This window comes from Rhopilema esculentum, chromosome 14 (assembly GCF_057945365.1).
Source record: "Rhopilema esculentum isolate cy_ngs chromosome 14, ASM5794536v1, whole genome shotgun sequence".
Classification (NCBI taxonomy): domain Eukaryota; kingdom Metazoa; phylum Cnidaria; class Scyphozoa; order Rhizostomeae; family Rhizostomatidae; genus Rhopilema; species Rhopilema esculentum.
In genome coordinates, this window is record NC_142828.1 from 8,417,074 (window position 1) to 8,434,236 (window position 17,163).

At 37.2% G+C, this 17,163-nt stretch overlaps 2 protein-coding genes across 2 annotated transcripts; both read left to right on the forward strand.

Moving 5' to 3' along the window:
• Positions 1–2,519: 2,519 nt before the first annotated feature.
• LOC135696198 (uncharacterized) lies at positions 2,520–8,514 on the forward strand. The gene is made up of 3 exons (XM_089112360.1): positions 2,520–4,039; positions 4,790–4,992; positions 5,769–8,514. Exons 1-3 carry the CDS (start codon positions 3,206–3,208, stop codon positions 5,989–5,991), a joined length of 1,260 nt encoding a protein of 419 aa, XP_088968486.1. The 5' UTR covers positions 2,520–3,205; the 3' UTR covers positions 5,992–8,514.
• A 1,512-nt stretch (positions 8,515–10,026) lies between these two features.
• Positions 10,027–15,709, forward strand: LOC135696209 (uncharacterized). The gene is made up of 3 exons (XM_065215516.2): positions 10,027–11,756; positions 12,847–13,049; positions 13,965–15,709. Exons 1-3 carry the CDS (start codon positions 10,929–10,931, stop codon positions 14,185–14,187), a joined length of 1,254 nt encoding a protein of 417 aa, XP_065071588.2. The 5' UTR covers positions 10,027–10,928; the 3' UTR covers positions 14,188–15,709.
• Positions 15,710–17,163: the final 1,454 nt, after the last annotated feature.

Sequence of the window (17,163 nt, forward strand, 5' to 3'; positions counted from 1 at the left end):
CAATTAGAAAAAAAAGGAATTATAAACAATCGAATGTGCGAATGGTGATAAAATTACTAAGGTTACAGGATGCAAAACAAACGAAATCCAAACTAGCACTATTACACAGATATGTGAGCATTTTATCAAGTTGCAGATAAAGTGTTGTTAGTTTATCCGGGGGGATAGGCTTAATGCTCGTTTTTTAGGAGAGTCTTGAAAGCCTACTTTCTGAATATGAATCAACGGTATAACATTGGTAATACAGGGACGGCGCCACGAAATGACGGCACCATGGTTGGGTATGACGCGAAAGAAAACTTTTGAAATTGGGCTTTCTAGAACGGCTAAAAATGCATCTCCCAGACTAAAATTTAACAATTTACTTTACCGCTCAGATAGAACAATTTGACGCTTCTCAGAAAAACATCGATCATTGATTTTTAGGGAAAATTTGGGAGGGGAGGAGTCGTGCTAAAACTCTAGTGACAGACGTTGGGGAAAGAAAGAAATGGTGATCTTTGGTTCAGAGTGCACGTCGATGTGAATAACAAAAAGTGTTGTATCGATTGATAGAATTTTACTTCCTGAACAGAAATATGCATCTTCTTTGTCTCGAGTATTCTCAATAGGCCACGTTTACACATCCAAAATGTAGACATTGCAATGATATATACAAACAAGAAAGTTATCTACTGAATTAATGCAAATAATAGAAAAATAATAGAAATGTACCTAAACAAGTTAGAAAAAAGATAAAAGAAAATCAAACAGTATATAAACAGTTTATTCACTTTTTATTTCATACTTTGTTTTCAAAAATAAGAAAAAAGAGGGTCAAAAAATTTTTACCTCTGAAGAAGTGGGGGGGGGGGGCTTTAGCCCCAAGTGGCATCGTGCCTGAGATACATGAAGATAAAATTTATTTGGTTATAATAAAGAGTAGAAATTTGCCAATGAAACCTAACAGCAAGCATTGATGCCTCTACTTGAAATATCTGTTCAAAATGGGATGCGCAAACTCATGCTGAGTTGGCTGAGTTTTGCCACGTCGTATAACTAGCATACGGATTTTCAAATTCAAAGCACAGCGTAGATTCAGATTCATTGCTACACACCCTATAGTATATAGTAATATTCTCCGTACTCGTTGTATACGACCGCAAGTTTAGCACAATCTCCCTTTCTACATTAGCTTTTTACTAGCGCACCTTGAGGAATTATATTATAGTATTTAGTACATTGCAGGTAGGTAGTAGTGATTTAAAGTTGTGTTGAATTAAATTAATTTGAGACATTAAAATTGGTTAGATGTTAGGTTATGCATATTGTTGGGACATTAAACATATTTTGCGTTCGAAAATATATGTCGTTTAATTTCTTAACATTCTTTAAGCGAGAAAAAAGGGTGTAATTTTTAAGGATATTCTCTCGCTCTGTATTACAGTCCTGTTAGCGTTGTTATCGGTCAAAGTGTTAGCCCGAATTCTCGAAAAATGCATGGCATTCATGTATTATTCAATTCTTGGACAATTCTAAACCATTCAATCATGTGTTAAGCACATGGACTCGTCTACTATCTCCTATCTTTGCTGAGGTCACACGCTTCCATGCTCAAGAGATTGTGAATATCGATTTGCAGTCTTAGCGATACAATACAGATAATTTGATAACTTTGTAGCATATGATATTAAACGACCCGATTTGTAGCCTCAGAAAGTCCTTGAATTTTCTTTTTCGAACTTTCTATGCGAGTCAAATTTTCATGCTTTGCTGGTTGTATCACCATGTCTTAAAACAGCATATCTTGTTTAATCTTGTTGCCAATTTTTCAAACAGTTTTGAAGAATTACACGGCAAATCAATATACGATTCCATAATCTCCTTTAATTCCCAGCTAATCATAAATCAAACATTTCCAAAAAACCAGCAATATTGCATGCCTCACTAATAAAAAACTGTAGCGGGAATCGGGGAACCGAGAAATCGGGGAATCGGGGAATATCGATACCAGTAAGCAAATTTACCAGTTTTATGTCTACTGTCTACTGTCTAATGTCTACTGAGACGGCTTTGAGGGACTGCATTGCCTTTACATGGCCCTGAATACTGCATTTGTTTTCTATATTCGAAGAGGATATCAAATTAATAGGTGAACAAATAACTGGATTCCTTTGGTCTTGACAAATTACAAACAAAAGTCAATTGTATATGAAGGAGTCAAAATTTGGAATTCCCTGCCATTGCAAATCAAAAAGTTACCGAATAAGTCATCTTCCATCAAAAACCTGAAAAGTTATTTTTTAAAGTCGAATTGATATACTTATTTGAACCCAATTATGAAACATATATTACCACCATGCATCTCACTATTGTGTTTTTAGTATAACCAATCAACATATTTTATTATACTAACCCTATATCATCTCCTTTTTATTTTTCATTCACATTCTTCTTTTGAAATCGAACACTACACCTATACACGTCCAATCGGGCATATGACCTAGATAGCTCTTTGTGAGTTCTTTTCATATGTCCGACAGCAAACGTACCAAACTTCGAACTATCTACTGTATGTAGTTTTTCTTTTTAGTAAAAAATAATTGTTATTTGTGGTTCAAGTATTAAATAGAAATGTAGTAGTTAATTATTGCTGTGAATGAAATGTTTTGAGTTTGAGTTTTGGGTTTGGATGTGTTAAGGCTGAAATAACAAGATCTTCGCCATTATCTTATGCTAAATTAAACTCTATCACATTACACTTTACGATATTTGCTTGAACCAAATTGTTCAAATTCAACGTCTCTTTTTTTCGGTCTTCAATGAGAGCTTGGGTTGATTCCGTATAAGTAGCTGAAATAGTAGCTTTTTGCATTGTAAATAGATCTTGCTACCTTATTACGGTCTCCATCGGAGCACGGGCCCCAGACCTTTTGTCCCTCTCAACCTCTCCTCTTACGCCCCTGCCCCCGAATATAGCCACCAGCTACACCAGGAACGTGTTGATTTTACAGTTGTTTTGGTGCACTGGAGCAAAGAATATTTGTTATTCCCTCCACTTCCTATACGCCAGCTGGCGGAGTCATTGGTTGTTTATGGCGCAAATTTCATTATTGGATACCATCCACATGTCAAGGTAGTTGACATTATTTCTAACGCCGTCTGTATATGAGCGCTCGTCAGACAAAAATCGATATTAGATACACTAGCAAACCAGAGGTTCAAGATGAATGAGGTGCCTGAGTTGACCAGATTACTGACCTTGATATTTTTCACATTCCTAACTGTTTGTGCTGCTAGCAAAGAATCCAAGTTGATATCAGACAACCAAACAGCTACGATAATATTTGCAGGAGACATTTCTTTTGACGGTCCAGTCAAATACTTTGCTGAAATAGAAAAGACTTGCGACTATAAACGGCCTTTTGAAAGAGTTAGAAAATTACTGGCAACAGCAGACCTTCGAGTTGCAAACTTGGAGTCTCCTTTGCTTAAAAGGGCTTACGGTGAAAAGGTACCAGACAGTGGTAAAACAGTAGCTAATTGTGGATCCATTGATGCTGTCGAGGGGCTAAAATATGCAGGGTTTGACATTGTGCAAGTGGCGAACAACCATTTTGCTGACTTTGGAGTAGCTGGGGTGAAAAGCACAATTGCAGCACTGAAGAAGGCAGGCATTGCATACGTTGGAATGCAAGATCGAGTGAACAAAAAGACTAGTCAAAAGCCTGTTATTAAGACGGTTAACGGGTTGAAAATTGGCTTTCTTTCCTATTGCTTGAACGTTGAAGGATGTAGTCCATACAGATGTGAAAATGGGTATTGTAGTGAATTTATCAAAGGTGATGACATTTTTAAACTTGGTCCTGTCGCATTCGATAAGCGCATTGCTCGTAACGATATCAAGCGACTGTCGAAACGTGTTGATTTTACAGTTGTTTTGATGCATTGGAGCAAAGAATATTCGTTAGTCCCTCCACTTCCCATACGCCAGCTGGCGGAGTCATTGGTTGTTTATGGCGCAAATCTAATCATTGGAAGCCATCCACATGTTATACAGGTAGTTGCATTATTTCTAACGACGATTTAAGATTTTTCCTTCCAGGTATAGTATTGTCGGGATGAATCTGTCAGATGGAAGGGGAAGGGGGGTGGGGGGGTGGAGACACGGAGACAGGCAAATATAGACAGGATTTTCCTCAATCATTCTTCATAGGTCCTTTTCTTTATGCTGATAATTTGGGGTGGAAAAAGCTATCTTTTAAAAAAGGCACATGTAAAGGGTCAATGTTAAAAAATAGCGAACTATCAGAGCAGGAAAAGGCTAAACACAGGAAATGCTATTACTAATTCCTCGGCAAAAGAAACTCGACTTATTTTTTACGTATCGAAACCATACGCAACGAAGTGCCAGATTCAATTCAAAGTGATGTTACGATAAGCTAGAAAATTTCGGAAAACAAAGAAAAGCCAGAGAATCTCGCTCTTTTAATCAAGACTTTTATTTGGCAGACCAATAAGCCTCGGTCAATGGGAGCAATATAAGCAAATAACCTCTTTGATGAAGTTTTCCTGCAGTTACCAAAACTGCAACCGAGCATCTCAGTTGGGATGGGATCAAAATTATGTACATCTAGGAATCAGCAACCAGATAGACATCACTCTTTCTGATTCAAAAATTTAAAAATTGCAGAAATGTATTGTTTTTTGTCTATTTTTGCATTGTCAATGTACTAACTTGTTATAAAGGAATAGCAGGCTAAGTACAATAGAACTAAAAATGTCTTTGCAGCATTTACTCACTTTCCAGGGGCACGAATGTCATGGTGATGCAGGATTGGCAGAGTATAGTCTTGGGAACTTTCTTTTCCCAAAACATACTAGAATATTATTCGCAGAATTTATTAGCGGAAGAATTCCAAATAAAGAAGATGTGGAAAAGTACAAAAGTGAAATGGCATCGTTCTACAGTCCAACACAACTTGGAATGATGTTTCGTGTCACAGTGAGCAAGTGAGTTCTTTGGCCAGTACAGTGCCTGATTGAAGAGGGGCACCTAGGGGCAGTTGCACCTCCCTCGACGAGTTGAAGCAAGTCCAGCGCCTCTTTTTTGGAAATTGTGCGCCCCTTTTGAAGAATGGGAATCAGGTGAAGAAGTTTCTGAGACCGATAGGTTAATTTTCTTCAAGGATTACCTCAAAGTTATGTTGTTTATTCTGAAAATGGATCAAGAATTGCTGTATTTAGCGTACTCTTGTCATCAATTTTTGAAAATCTTTCAGCGCCCCCAATACTGACTGCCCCCCCCCTTCAAACTTGCTTTGGATCAGCCCCTGGGTCAATACATGGCAGAGCTCCACCAAAGCATAATAAAAAAGTCATCAAAGTAAAGACAAGGGCTATGTTGATTTCTTTGGGCATGAACCCTTTGCCTCTGTGGGAATTAAATTTAAACAGCCCCGCAATGCACGGATAATTTTCAGAACCGATCGAAAACCCCTAACCAAATCCAAACAATTCAGCTTAAATGGTTTACAACAGTAGAACACCATTTCTAACCTTTATAGCTGGATGCTTTGACATCCACACGAAAGGCAAATTACGATGAAAGTTTGAGATGTATTGAAGCTTGGTCGTCTAATAGAGACATGAATTTCCTAGCTTCTATTTGTTTTTTTCATGCAAAGATAAATTCGAGTTATTTCACAATTTTATCTTCTAATTTTCACCAGATTCAACGAACCTATGAATGGTACAAATGGTCTTTAACTTCCTCATTTCTTTTTCAGATCTGGCATTGTTGCTGCAGGTTATATACCTGTGGATATAAGAAATGAACCAGAGACAAATTGCTTACAGGCAACTCCAGTAGCAAGCAACTGGATCGAATTTTGCCATGAAACAGATCTCTACTGCGTGAATCAGAGGGATCTGTGTATCTCTGAGGCGTCTATAGGAGACCCTCTCTTCAGTTCATTGGACTTGAGGAAATGTATCATTAGCAAGGCCTAGCAAACTTTCTGACAAAAGTGTCAAGCATGAGATGAGATTGGATATCGAGATATATTGACTAAAGTGTAACAAATGGGGTTTTTGTCATGACGGTGAAGAACCAGTTAACAGGGCCAGATACGAGTTATTACAGAAAAATTTGAATTCTTTCAAAAAACCCATGAATTATAAGTTATTATAATACCTCAAATTTCTTACAGAATTTCTGTATATGCCTTGACACCGTTAAAATACTCTTTCTTTCGATGATTTCAAATATCTTTTTGCGATTATTACTTAACTCAAAAATTTTTCTTATATGTAAACGATCTATTTGCCAGGCGATAAATCTATACGTCTGTTTTTCACTGTTATGGTTGCCACCTGTTGATATCAACTCAACTTCTTACAGAATTTCTGTACATGCCATGAAACTGTCAAAATGCTCTTCTTTTGGTGCTTTTAAATATATTTTGCGATTGTTAATTCACTTGCAATTCAGTCTCATATATAGATGATTTATTTGCCATTGGGAAAATCTGTACGTCTGTTTGTCACTCATATTGAACAGCCATAACAGATAAAGAAATATACTTTGTAGATATAGGCCCTGGGCCAAGCCTTCCTGTAAATGACGGGATTTTCGCAAATAATTGGTTTTGGCGTAAGCATATCAATCACTAATGTAAAATATGCTTTATATTCCCCAATTGTTCGCTTAGGATCGTTTAATTATGGAAACTGACTACAAGTCTGATGAAAGTTGTTCAAGTGATTCTTTTTCCGTGGATTTTTCCTCTAAGAATGATTTAGATGATTTTGATTATGAAATAGACGAAATTGAAGAGTCCTACGATCCAGAAGGAATTGAGAGTGATGGTGATGAGCCTGGTTGTTGCCACTAGTCTAGCCATAACCAGAACGCTTCTAACACAATAGAGCGAGATGAAAGTGTCCCAGAGTTTGGAATGCCTCAAATTCACTTTGAAGATAACACAAAGCCACACGTCATTGTTGAGATGATTGTTATTATGCGTACGTCACAACCTCTTTTTCGTGCTACAGAGTAACAAAAATATACAGAGTAGAGTAACAAAGTAAAAGCATTTAAAATACTGGAACTAGCGCCAGGAATAAAAAGAGTCTCTTTATGTTCTTGATTTTTTAAGATAGCATTACTTGTTTGAAATTTTTTGTTAATTTGGATTTTGCGTCCAGGCCATTCCATAGTTTTGTCCCTCTAAAAGAAAAGCATTTTTGGCCACGTGCTGTTCGTAGAAACGGGACACGAAGATCCCCAGCGATCATATGAAAACCAGGCTTTAAAAGTAACACCTATTGGTAAAGAACATCTAAAAGTAACATCTGCCTGTGGGGAGTCATCCAAATATCTGTTGGATCGTTCTTTTTACCATCGGCAATCTTACCCGTGTATTGGCTGGTGGCAAAATGTTTCTTGATGAAGGCGATAGTGCAATTTCTGCTCTGCTCTCCCTTGTCATTGGCAAAAAGCAGAATCTATTGAGTACGATGCATTTAGAGATCAGCGCAAGGATTTAGAAAGAAGTTCTCCTTCTGTCATCACATTGGAGCAATGCTGTCCTGATCTGTTTTTATGGCAAATAGGACCTTGAAAAACTAATCGAGATAAATCGGGACAACTTAAACTTGTAAGGATTAATAGGAATTGACAAAGAACAATAATGCAGAGAGAAAAAAATTAAATATCTTCCTTTATTGTCAGACATGATATCTTTGTGCAAATCCATTACCTTCAATCTTTTTGTTTAATAGTCCACCTAGTATCTTTGGTCAAACACATAATTCTTTCCCCAAATTTGTGACAAAGTTGATCTCCATCACCTGCACACACACACGACTTGTAAATTGTCAAAATTCTTCACAAGATCTACATACCATATTTGCTATACCATACAGTGCAACAAAACATGAGACAAACCAAAACTACATTTTTTATCTTTTTAACGAAGGATACTGTTGTACAGTCTCACAGGGGCGAAGCCAAAAAAATTGCTTTGCTTCATGCTTTATGCCGACTAATAAGGGCGTGTCTCACTTTTGAAGGGTGTGGTCAAAAGATAAATACTTTTATATGCTGACAGAAAAGTGAATACCTTAGAATTGTTGAAAAAGGTTTCAGGGTGAGTCCGAAAAAGCTTCTTTTGCCCGGGAAAAAATCCTCAATGTGCCGACGGACACATTGTTGGGGGTACCGCACCCCCCACATACTTCCCCTTTGGCGACGCCCCTGTAGTCTCGTTATTGTAATTATGTTTGGTTTTTGCTAAGACTACATTTTTTCAGAAAAAAGCTGAGAAATCAAATCAATGGAATCCTGATCTCATGGTCAACAAACCCGAATCTTTCAACCACTTTTCTTGCTTCTATTTGCAGATGATGTTGTAGTTATCTTGTTTCTATTCACAAGCAACAAGAAAGAAATCTAGCTGTTTCTGAAACTTTTCAACAGATAGGCCAGCATATTATTTCTAATCGTCCTTTGCAAAGTGATATCTCTACCGCAATCTTCACTTGAAAAATCAAGTACAAATCCAAAGTATACTTTCTTCTGTCTGACTTGCTCAAGGAAATTGACGCTCTTCTTTTCAGACAAAAACAACAGTGGGAGATCTTTCTAAAAACATAGAAAAACCCATAAAAATTGTTACTAAGTATATAGGCTAGTGGCTTGACTTTCCTATCAGCACTACCTTGATAGCATTATCAAGTTGCTTGACCTTCTGTATCGAAGTGTAAAGCAGTGCATTGTAATGCCTTAAAGTAATAAGATCAAAGATACTCTGAATATGAATTTAGAAGTAAATAAATATGAGCTAATGATAAAGAAACATGCAAATTAGAGAATGACATTGTGATAAAAAGTGTGCATATCGTCGAAAATTAAGTCATAGTGTTAATCCAAATGGTAAGAAATTTTGAAAAACTCGGAAGCTGTTCTTTGAAAGCAGGGTTTTGTTCAAAAAAGAAAATTCCCGAAATTTTCAAGAAATTTTATTAATATATCAAATCTCTTGGGATCAGCTACAACCAAGGTTCTTTGTCTTAAACTGAAAATATAAAAAAACCAAAACCCTATCGATCCCAACTGCCAACTCAACTCAACTGCCAACTCAACTCAACTGCCAACCAAAACAACTCAACTGCACAAGTTTCTTACTAGTTCACGAAATACTTCGAATTCACACTTTTCAAGCTAAAAGAAAAATTAGACTGAAGAGCTCTGCCAAAATAGAAGAGTTGATTCCCAAGAAAAATCTTTTATAATAGGCATACCCTTCAATTTCATCAAGACCTGTTTAGGTATCTAAACTCTACGAAAAATGATCTAGAACTCTACGATCCCTCAAAAATGTTCCCCTGAAACGCTAAACACAGAAGTTGTATCTGTCTAGTTTTCAATAAATAACATCCCTTTTTAAAGGAAGAGCATAGACAAGTGAAAGTTCCCCAAAACGTTAGAAAAACAATGAAAAAAAGTTACAGCTGTTCTTCTACAGACCATCTACTGTGAAGGAGGCAGAAAAACCTCTATTTGGGCTCCGGCTCCGGGGCTCTGGGACACATGGCGAGAAGGACGCACCATATTTGGCATACTCGGTATCGCATCGCATTCCGTTCTCTCATCTATAGTTAGAATTAGAAGAACGAGGCATTGAGAAAGATTCTCTCTCTTGAGTATACAAAATTACATATATCATATATTATATTCTTATTTGAAGACATGTTTCTCTTTGTGGTATACATCTATGTCCCGCCCAAGTGAAAATACCATCAAAGCATTTGATTGTGGGAGGACCAATATCTATAGACCTTTATTTTGTTAAAAGGACCAATATCTAGAGTACCTCAAAGCTCCGTTCTGGGATCACTCTTATTTAACTTCTAAATTACTGAAATGCAAAGCAGCATTGTTTGTGAATGGCTGGTGTTTTCTATTCTGGTAAATGTTTAACTTTTTTATTGTTCTGATCTAGCAGATTGAGCTGAGGAAAGTTGCTTGTGGAAAGCCTTTTTAATCGCAGAAGAACTTGGCTGAAGCAAGTAATCACACGTACAATGATGACAGGAACTCATGCCGATTACGTATCATATGAACCTAATTAAAAAATGCTGAGGATGTTCACTCAACTAGCAAAGTTCATTGCAGATTTCGAAGCAAATTTAAAGTATACGTTGCTTTCTTAAATTCAAAATGCTGCGCAACCGATCGCCAAACAAGGAACAGTTGATGTTGAACTTGGTTAAAAAATGTAGCCTCTTGAAATTGTCCCAGAATACCTCAAGAAATTCACGTGTATCCTTAGGAAGTTGCAAGCAGGGGTTTTTGATAAGAGCATCGATGAAGCCCAGAATAGAATGTATTAGGTCAAGAGCTTGACACTACGTGTTTGCATATAACCTGCGACTGGGTTACGATTGTTTGTTTGAACAAGTATTGGTTGTGGTTAAGAGCAACAAACAGGCTGGATCGTGTAAGCACTTGGTAACATGAATACGATTGCAGCACAGATTCGGATTTGATTTCCATATCTTTAGAAAATCTATCAATTATTCGCTTAAGAATGATTTGAGAATACATTTGGATAGAAATTGAACTTTAATTCTAATCAACAAGGCAAGTGTAGTAAACAATTTTACAAAAATCTTCCTTAGGTTCAAAGTCTTCATTTTATTAGTCCTACTAGCAGAAGAGGATGTTAAACTTTGTGCTTTCGCTCAGCCGCGCGACCAGAGTGAATCTTAACGTATAAAAAGTACTTCTGGGTTACTTAACACCTTCAATGATACCTCACACCTGTTGTCAAAGAAATTCAGTGAACGCGTTGAGTTCCTGCTTCAAATAACAATAATATATTTGAGCCTAACACTCTAGATAAACTTGGTTTTTGCAAACACACCAGTTGCGAATCTTCACGATGACTGTTGTCGCGGTGGTAGTAACATTATCTGTAATTTTATTATTGTGCTCTTCAAGCCAAGCTGGCAGAAAAAGAAAAGACACCACTGATAATGGCACAGTTACTATAATATTTGGAGGAGGCATTTCTTTTGACGGTCCAGTCAAATACTTTGCTGAAGTAGAAAAGACTTGTGACTATAGACGGCCCTTTGAAAAAGTTAGAAAAATATTGGCAACAGCAGACCTGCGAGTTGCAAACCTAGATTCTCCTTTACTGGGAAAAGCTTATGATGAAAGTACACCTCAACTTGGCAAGCAAACCTATAATTATGGATCCATTGATGCTGTTGAGGGACTGAAGTATGCTGGATTTGATATTGTGCAAGTGGCAAACAAGCAGTTTTTTGATAACGGTGTGGCTGGGGTTAAAAGCACAATTTCAGCACTGAAGAAAGCTGGCATCGCATACGTTGGAGTGCAAGACCGAATGAACAAAGAGGCTAGTCAAAAGCCTGTTATTAAGACGGTTAACGGGCTGAAAGTTGGGTTTTTGTCTTATTTTCTAATTTCACAAGGATGCAGTCTTAACAGCTTTATGGAAAGATCCAGAAATGCCTCTAATGGAGATGAAAATATTTTCAAACTGGGCCCGGTCGCTTTCAACAAGCTTACAGCTTCCAACGAGGTCCAAGAACTTGCGAAACGAGTTGATTTCACTGTTGTTTTGATGCACTGGGGCGAAGATTATTCGCCGATTCCTTCACTTAGAGTAAGGCAAATTGCTAGGGCATTAACCGTGTTTGGCGCAAAACTTATCATTGGCACCCACCCACATGTTCTACAGGTAACTGAAAATCTTTGTCATTTTATTTCTTGTTCGATACCAGCTTGATTTCGAAAAGGTATTTTTGACCAAGCACCGCGAGTTAGGAGCATAGAGTCTTCTACAACTGTACGACAATGCTTGAAAAAGCCCAATAATTTGAAGGTAAAAAGCGAAAAAGGCATTCACCCTTTTCAAAACATTTGCCTAGAAAGATTTGACATATTTCTGGGCTATACCATTCCTCACTTCAATGCTTGCCAAAAATGTTTGGAACACCAAAGCAGTTTCAATCAATTCTCGATCTATTCTCAATTAACCCCTATAGAAACAGCTAGCTTCCTGTCCCTCAAAACAATGTTGTAATTGCACAATAGCCATCCTAGTTTCTAAAATATAGAATACGTAAATTTATAGGGAGAATAACACAGCATACATGATCTTCAAAGGGAGATGGAAAGCAGCTAATATGAATGACAAAAGTGCCGCTGGTATTCCAAGACTTTTTGCAGGTGTTGTAGATCAGTAAAAAAGGTTATGAGATTACTTCGATACCTGAGGCATTCATGTCCACTTCTCAGATTCCGGAGGCTTGATTTTGTGGGGGCTGGATTCTGCAAAAAATTAAATTACAGGGGTTGATTTGTAATTAGGGGGCTGTAATCACCTGACTTAATGACATCTAAATATTATTTAGACTTGTTTTTTTTGTTAATATTGCTGTTCTTACTGCTTTTAGGCCAAAGATTTATTCAAAACATTTTCATAAGAAATCAGTTCTAGCAATATAAAAAATTTAGTAAACTTTGACACTAGCAGTTTAATGAATTAAAATTATGAAAATACGATTATTTGCTATTCCACCATTTCGACTGGAGATATTTTCTGCTAATAATGAACTGATAAACAAAAACTATTGAAGGTAATCGCCGGGGTTCCCCTGTTGTCGAACAGCTGTGTGGCAATAGAACGCTGAATCGACTGCAAACAAAATTAAAAGTACAAAACGAGAAAGTTAAAGTTTTAGAAGCATTTACGAAACACTTTGCTCTATTCGTTAGTAAGCATTTGTATCATTAATCCTTTTTAATAAGTTTTAATCAAATTCTAGGGACATCAATGCCATGGATCAAATGCATTGGCTGTATATAGCATGGGAAACTTTCTTGCCCCAAAATATACTGGGACGACGTCTGAAATATTCCATGGAGGAAGGAAGCCAACCAAACAAGATGCCCTAAAGTACGCTTATGACGCAGAGTCAAACTACAGTCTAACACAGCTAGGAATGATGTTTCGAGTCACCCTTAGCAAGTGAGTTATTTTTTATCGTTAGCTAGCTCTTACAAATCATTTGTATCCAAAAAAATTTCTTTGAGAAGAGGAAAAATTTTGAAACAGCCTAAGACATTTCGTCTTATACATATAAAGAGTCAGAGTAACGATAAAAGAATATCTGGTAGATATCATACCCAGTTGTTGGTGGGCATGGGTCATAGTAAGGTTCGCCAATTAGGCAGAGCTTCACTGACGTATACAGTATATAAAAACCGTCTCTTAGTTTTACTTTATCAACAGGTTCCTTAATGTATTAAATTGATGTAACTATGGATATATTTTGAGCTTCAAGCCTTCTCTTAATGGCATTTAGGCCTAAGTTTCCTAAAAGAAAATTATCTTAAATCTTGATCAAAGAAATTAAGAAACGACTGAAAGTTTCATCAAAAAAAAAATAAAATTATTTATGTTTTAAGATATTTTACACCAGTGTTTTCACTCTATGTTCTGGGGTTGAATTGATAGCAAAAGTAACTGATATTCCAGCAATTGTAACTGGTGTTTCTCTTCTAGAAATTAAGAATTGGCAGTGCAAAAAATGATTATAAAGGTCCCTAGAATATGGCATAGATTTCCTTGTAGGCAGTGGCGGCGCCAGCTACTGCCGAGTGGGAGGGTAATGGGCGTAGCCAGTGAGACCAGGCCCTAATCGCCTCGTTTCAGTGCATTGTACCAGGTCAAATTTCCTTAGGAAATATGATCTACCCCTACCTAGTGCTTTTCAACCCGTTTTTAAACGAAATATGTAGACCATGTTTCGAAAAAAGTGGGGGGGGGGGTAATTACCCCCCCCCATACCACCCCCTGGCGCCGCCACTGCTTGTAGGAACTATTATGCATTGCTAGAACTGGTTAAATTCTCATTGATCTAAACACGGAATTGTGTTTTAGGGCTGGTATAATTGCTGCTCATCATTTACCAATTGAGATAAAGAATGAGCCAAAAACCAATTGCTTGCAGCCAACTCCAGCAGGCACAAGTTGGATTGAGTTTTGCAGGGGTTTTGATCTGTACTGCATGAATTGGAAAGATGTTTGTGCATCGGAAGCTTCGATGCAAGATTATCTAAAAAACTCGCCAGATACATCTGCTTGTGTCAAAAGTGACTCTTAATGTTTACTACGAGAAAAAGTAACATTCTGCACTAAAGGAGGGCAGACTTTTCATAATAGTTTGTCTTAAAATAGAGCTTTCAGAGTTGATAACACCATAAATTCTAAAATAATACATATTTGCTTGTATGTTAGCTCCTGTTGTCAGGAAATTGTTCCCCATAAATTGTATTAATGAATTTACCCTGTACAAAATTGCTCTGTCGGAAATGGCGTTTCATGCAATCATTTTTCGAGACTTGGCTCTTTTTGAAATTACTCTTAAAATACTTTATGTAAAGTTTGGTCTTCCTAAAAAATCTCTTCATAAAACTGGTTTTTATCAAATTTTTGTCTTCAGAAAATTTCTTCTTATAAACTGGTTCCAGTCCCTTTTGAAACGCATCATTTCACAGGTGCTTTGATGCATTGTAGACAAGAATTTTCTTTGTTTACTCCACTGGGCACCATACAACAACTTGCAAGGTCATTGTTTGTTGACCGAATATACCCTGTGATGTCAAATATCAGTCTTTAGTGTATGCAGTTGAGATTTTGAAGTAACATTTTTTGCAAATTATGCAAAAGGCTGTCAAAGACCTGCATTTTAGTGACAATCCAGCATCGATACTTCAACTCGGAGCTTTATTGCCTTTCTGGTAGGTGCTTGATTAAAGGTCAGTATGATTGCAAACCAAGCCATGTGGATGTGACAATCCCTTTTGGTGATCCTCCTCTCCCTTGTTTTGACGCTTTTAGGTCGCTAATGATGCACATTTCTAATTTTCCTTTTGTGGCACAGAATTTAAAAATGGCTTTGAAAAAAGTAAACCTTTTAGAACACGATTGAGCCTAAGCTCAGTGAAACGAACGTTAGTTTTTGGAGTGGTAACCTGGAGTTGGATTCCTGCCACAAGATCAGTACAAAACGGTCGAGCAGCAATTCAAAATTGTTATCGGGATATTAGGGGGCTGCATGCAGGCTAGCTAATATCGACAACGACATCTGTACAGATCTGGACTTTCCAAAAGTCTATATTTTGCTAAATCCGTAAGGCATTCGTACTACTGTGAGGGCATATCTAAAATTCATTCGCAGCTTAGATTTTCTCTCGCAATGGTATAAATGCCCCGTGGACTTAACAAAAAGAGCAGATCATGTTTGTTGCTCTACAACAACTAACACACAAGCTCAAAAGATCTGTTGCAGGAACGTCACAGGTGAAATGTAAACAATTGGCTCCAAACTTTTGAACTATTTTTTGTAACTGGTACTTTTAAGTTTTTGTAACTGGTACTTTCTTAATTGCAGTTAAAGAGGTGTTCATATTATCTGTTATGCCTTTGGAGTACATAAGAAGTCATTTAGTTTTATAATGCTGATCGTATTAAGCTGTTGCCCGATGATCGCAGTGAGCGTGAAACTGGCAAGTAGCAAGTTAGTACCGTCGTATTCTCTACAACGTAGCATGTACCGCCCTCCGTATATGGTACCGAGCACTTTATGACAGACCGGTAGATAGTTATGATGCATACTTAAGAGTCTGCGCGCAGGCTATGTCTTGTGTAGATGTGGCATTTTACGAAGGTTGTGCCAGAGTATGATGAAATGGGATAACAAAACAACAGTCAACAATCAAGCTAATTAACTTACCTTTATGCCGTTCAAAAATGCCTGCATCCAGCAAAAAAAAAAACTTTTGAAACCTTCTCAAAATTGAAAACTGGCCTGGTAAATGTATATGTTTGAAGAATTGCTAAGAGACCTCAACGCTTTTGAAAATTAAAAACTCATTCTCTTTTGAACTGTATTTATCATTTGTTGTTTATAATTTATATAATATAATTTATTATCACGGTATTTATAATTTATCATTTATCGAAAAACTAACTGAGATCTTTCTGGAGAACGGCTATCCAGAAGATGTTATTTCAGTTTACATTAAGGAGAAGATAGGAAATTTCTCGGCTGACGTAAAATTTGGTCCTCAAAAGTGTCCGGTCTATCTAAAACTACCCTGGATCGGTAACAGCTCCCTACGTTTTGAAAGCCAAATAAAACAGGCCATAACAAATTGTTTCTTCGCGGTTAACCCGCGTGTTGTTTACAATACAAAAATGGCCCTTCCGTCCATTCAAAAGGACTGCGTTCCTGCCACAAAAAAAAGTTCTGTTGTTTATTAATTTACGTGCCAGTGTGATTCTGGCTACGTAGGACGCACCAACCAAAGATTGGAGGATAGGATAAAACAACATGTTCCATCTAATATTAGAAACAAAACACATCCCCAAAGAGAACAGCCACCTCGGTCTTGCAAATCCAAAATTACTACTAAGACCTGCGATTCTGCTATCGGGCAGCATTTGCTAGAAAACCCAGATTGTGCAAAAAACTATAATGGCGACATGTTTCGGATTATTGGTAAAGCCCGATAGTCGTTCCACCTAGCAGTTTTAGAATCTATCTACATAAGCACGAAAAAACCGCTACTGTGTAGACAAAAGGAGTTCGTTTTCACCTTAGGACTCCACTGGTAACATTCTAATAGGCAAGCGACACTGATTTTATGATTGTCCCTTTAATTTGGATAGCTAGCTTGTTTAGTTTTCCCCTGTTTTCGTTAAGTTGATTTATTGAAGTTAATTTTCAACCTTTACAGTCATGTGCTCGTGTTTCTGATTGGCCCATTTCGATCCACAACTGGGTATATATATTTCTTAGCGTAGAGTTTTCGATCTATGTTCTGACGTTTTAAACTCTGAAGAGTGTCAGACGAAAAGCTTTAGTTTACTAAATTTTTGCTTTTTTCAAAGCCATTTATCATTTCGTAATTTTTAAGGGAAATTTAAGAAAACCAGATGTAACATTTGTCTTTGTTGTTGCTAATTTTTTTCTTAGGGAGCAAACAATCATCGTATCATATGTGTACCAAAACTAAAAGTACAAGTCATTTGTGGAAGGCATTGGCGGACACCTGGGGGCGCCCCATTACTTTGG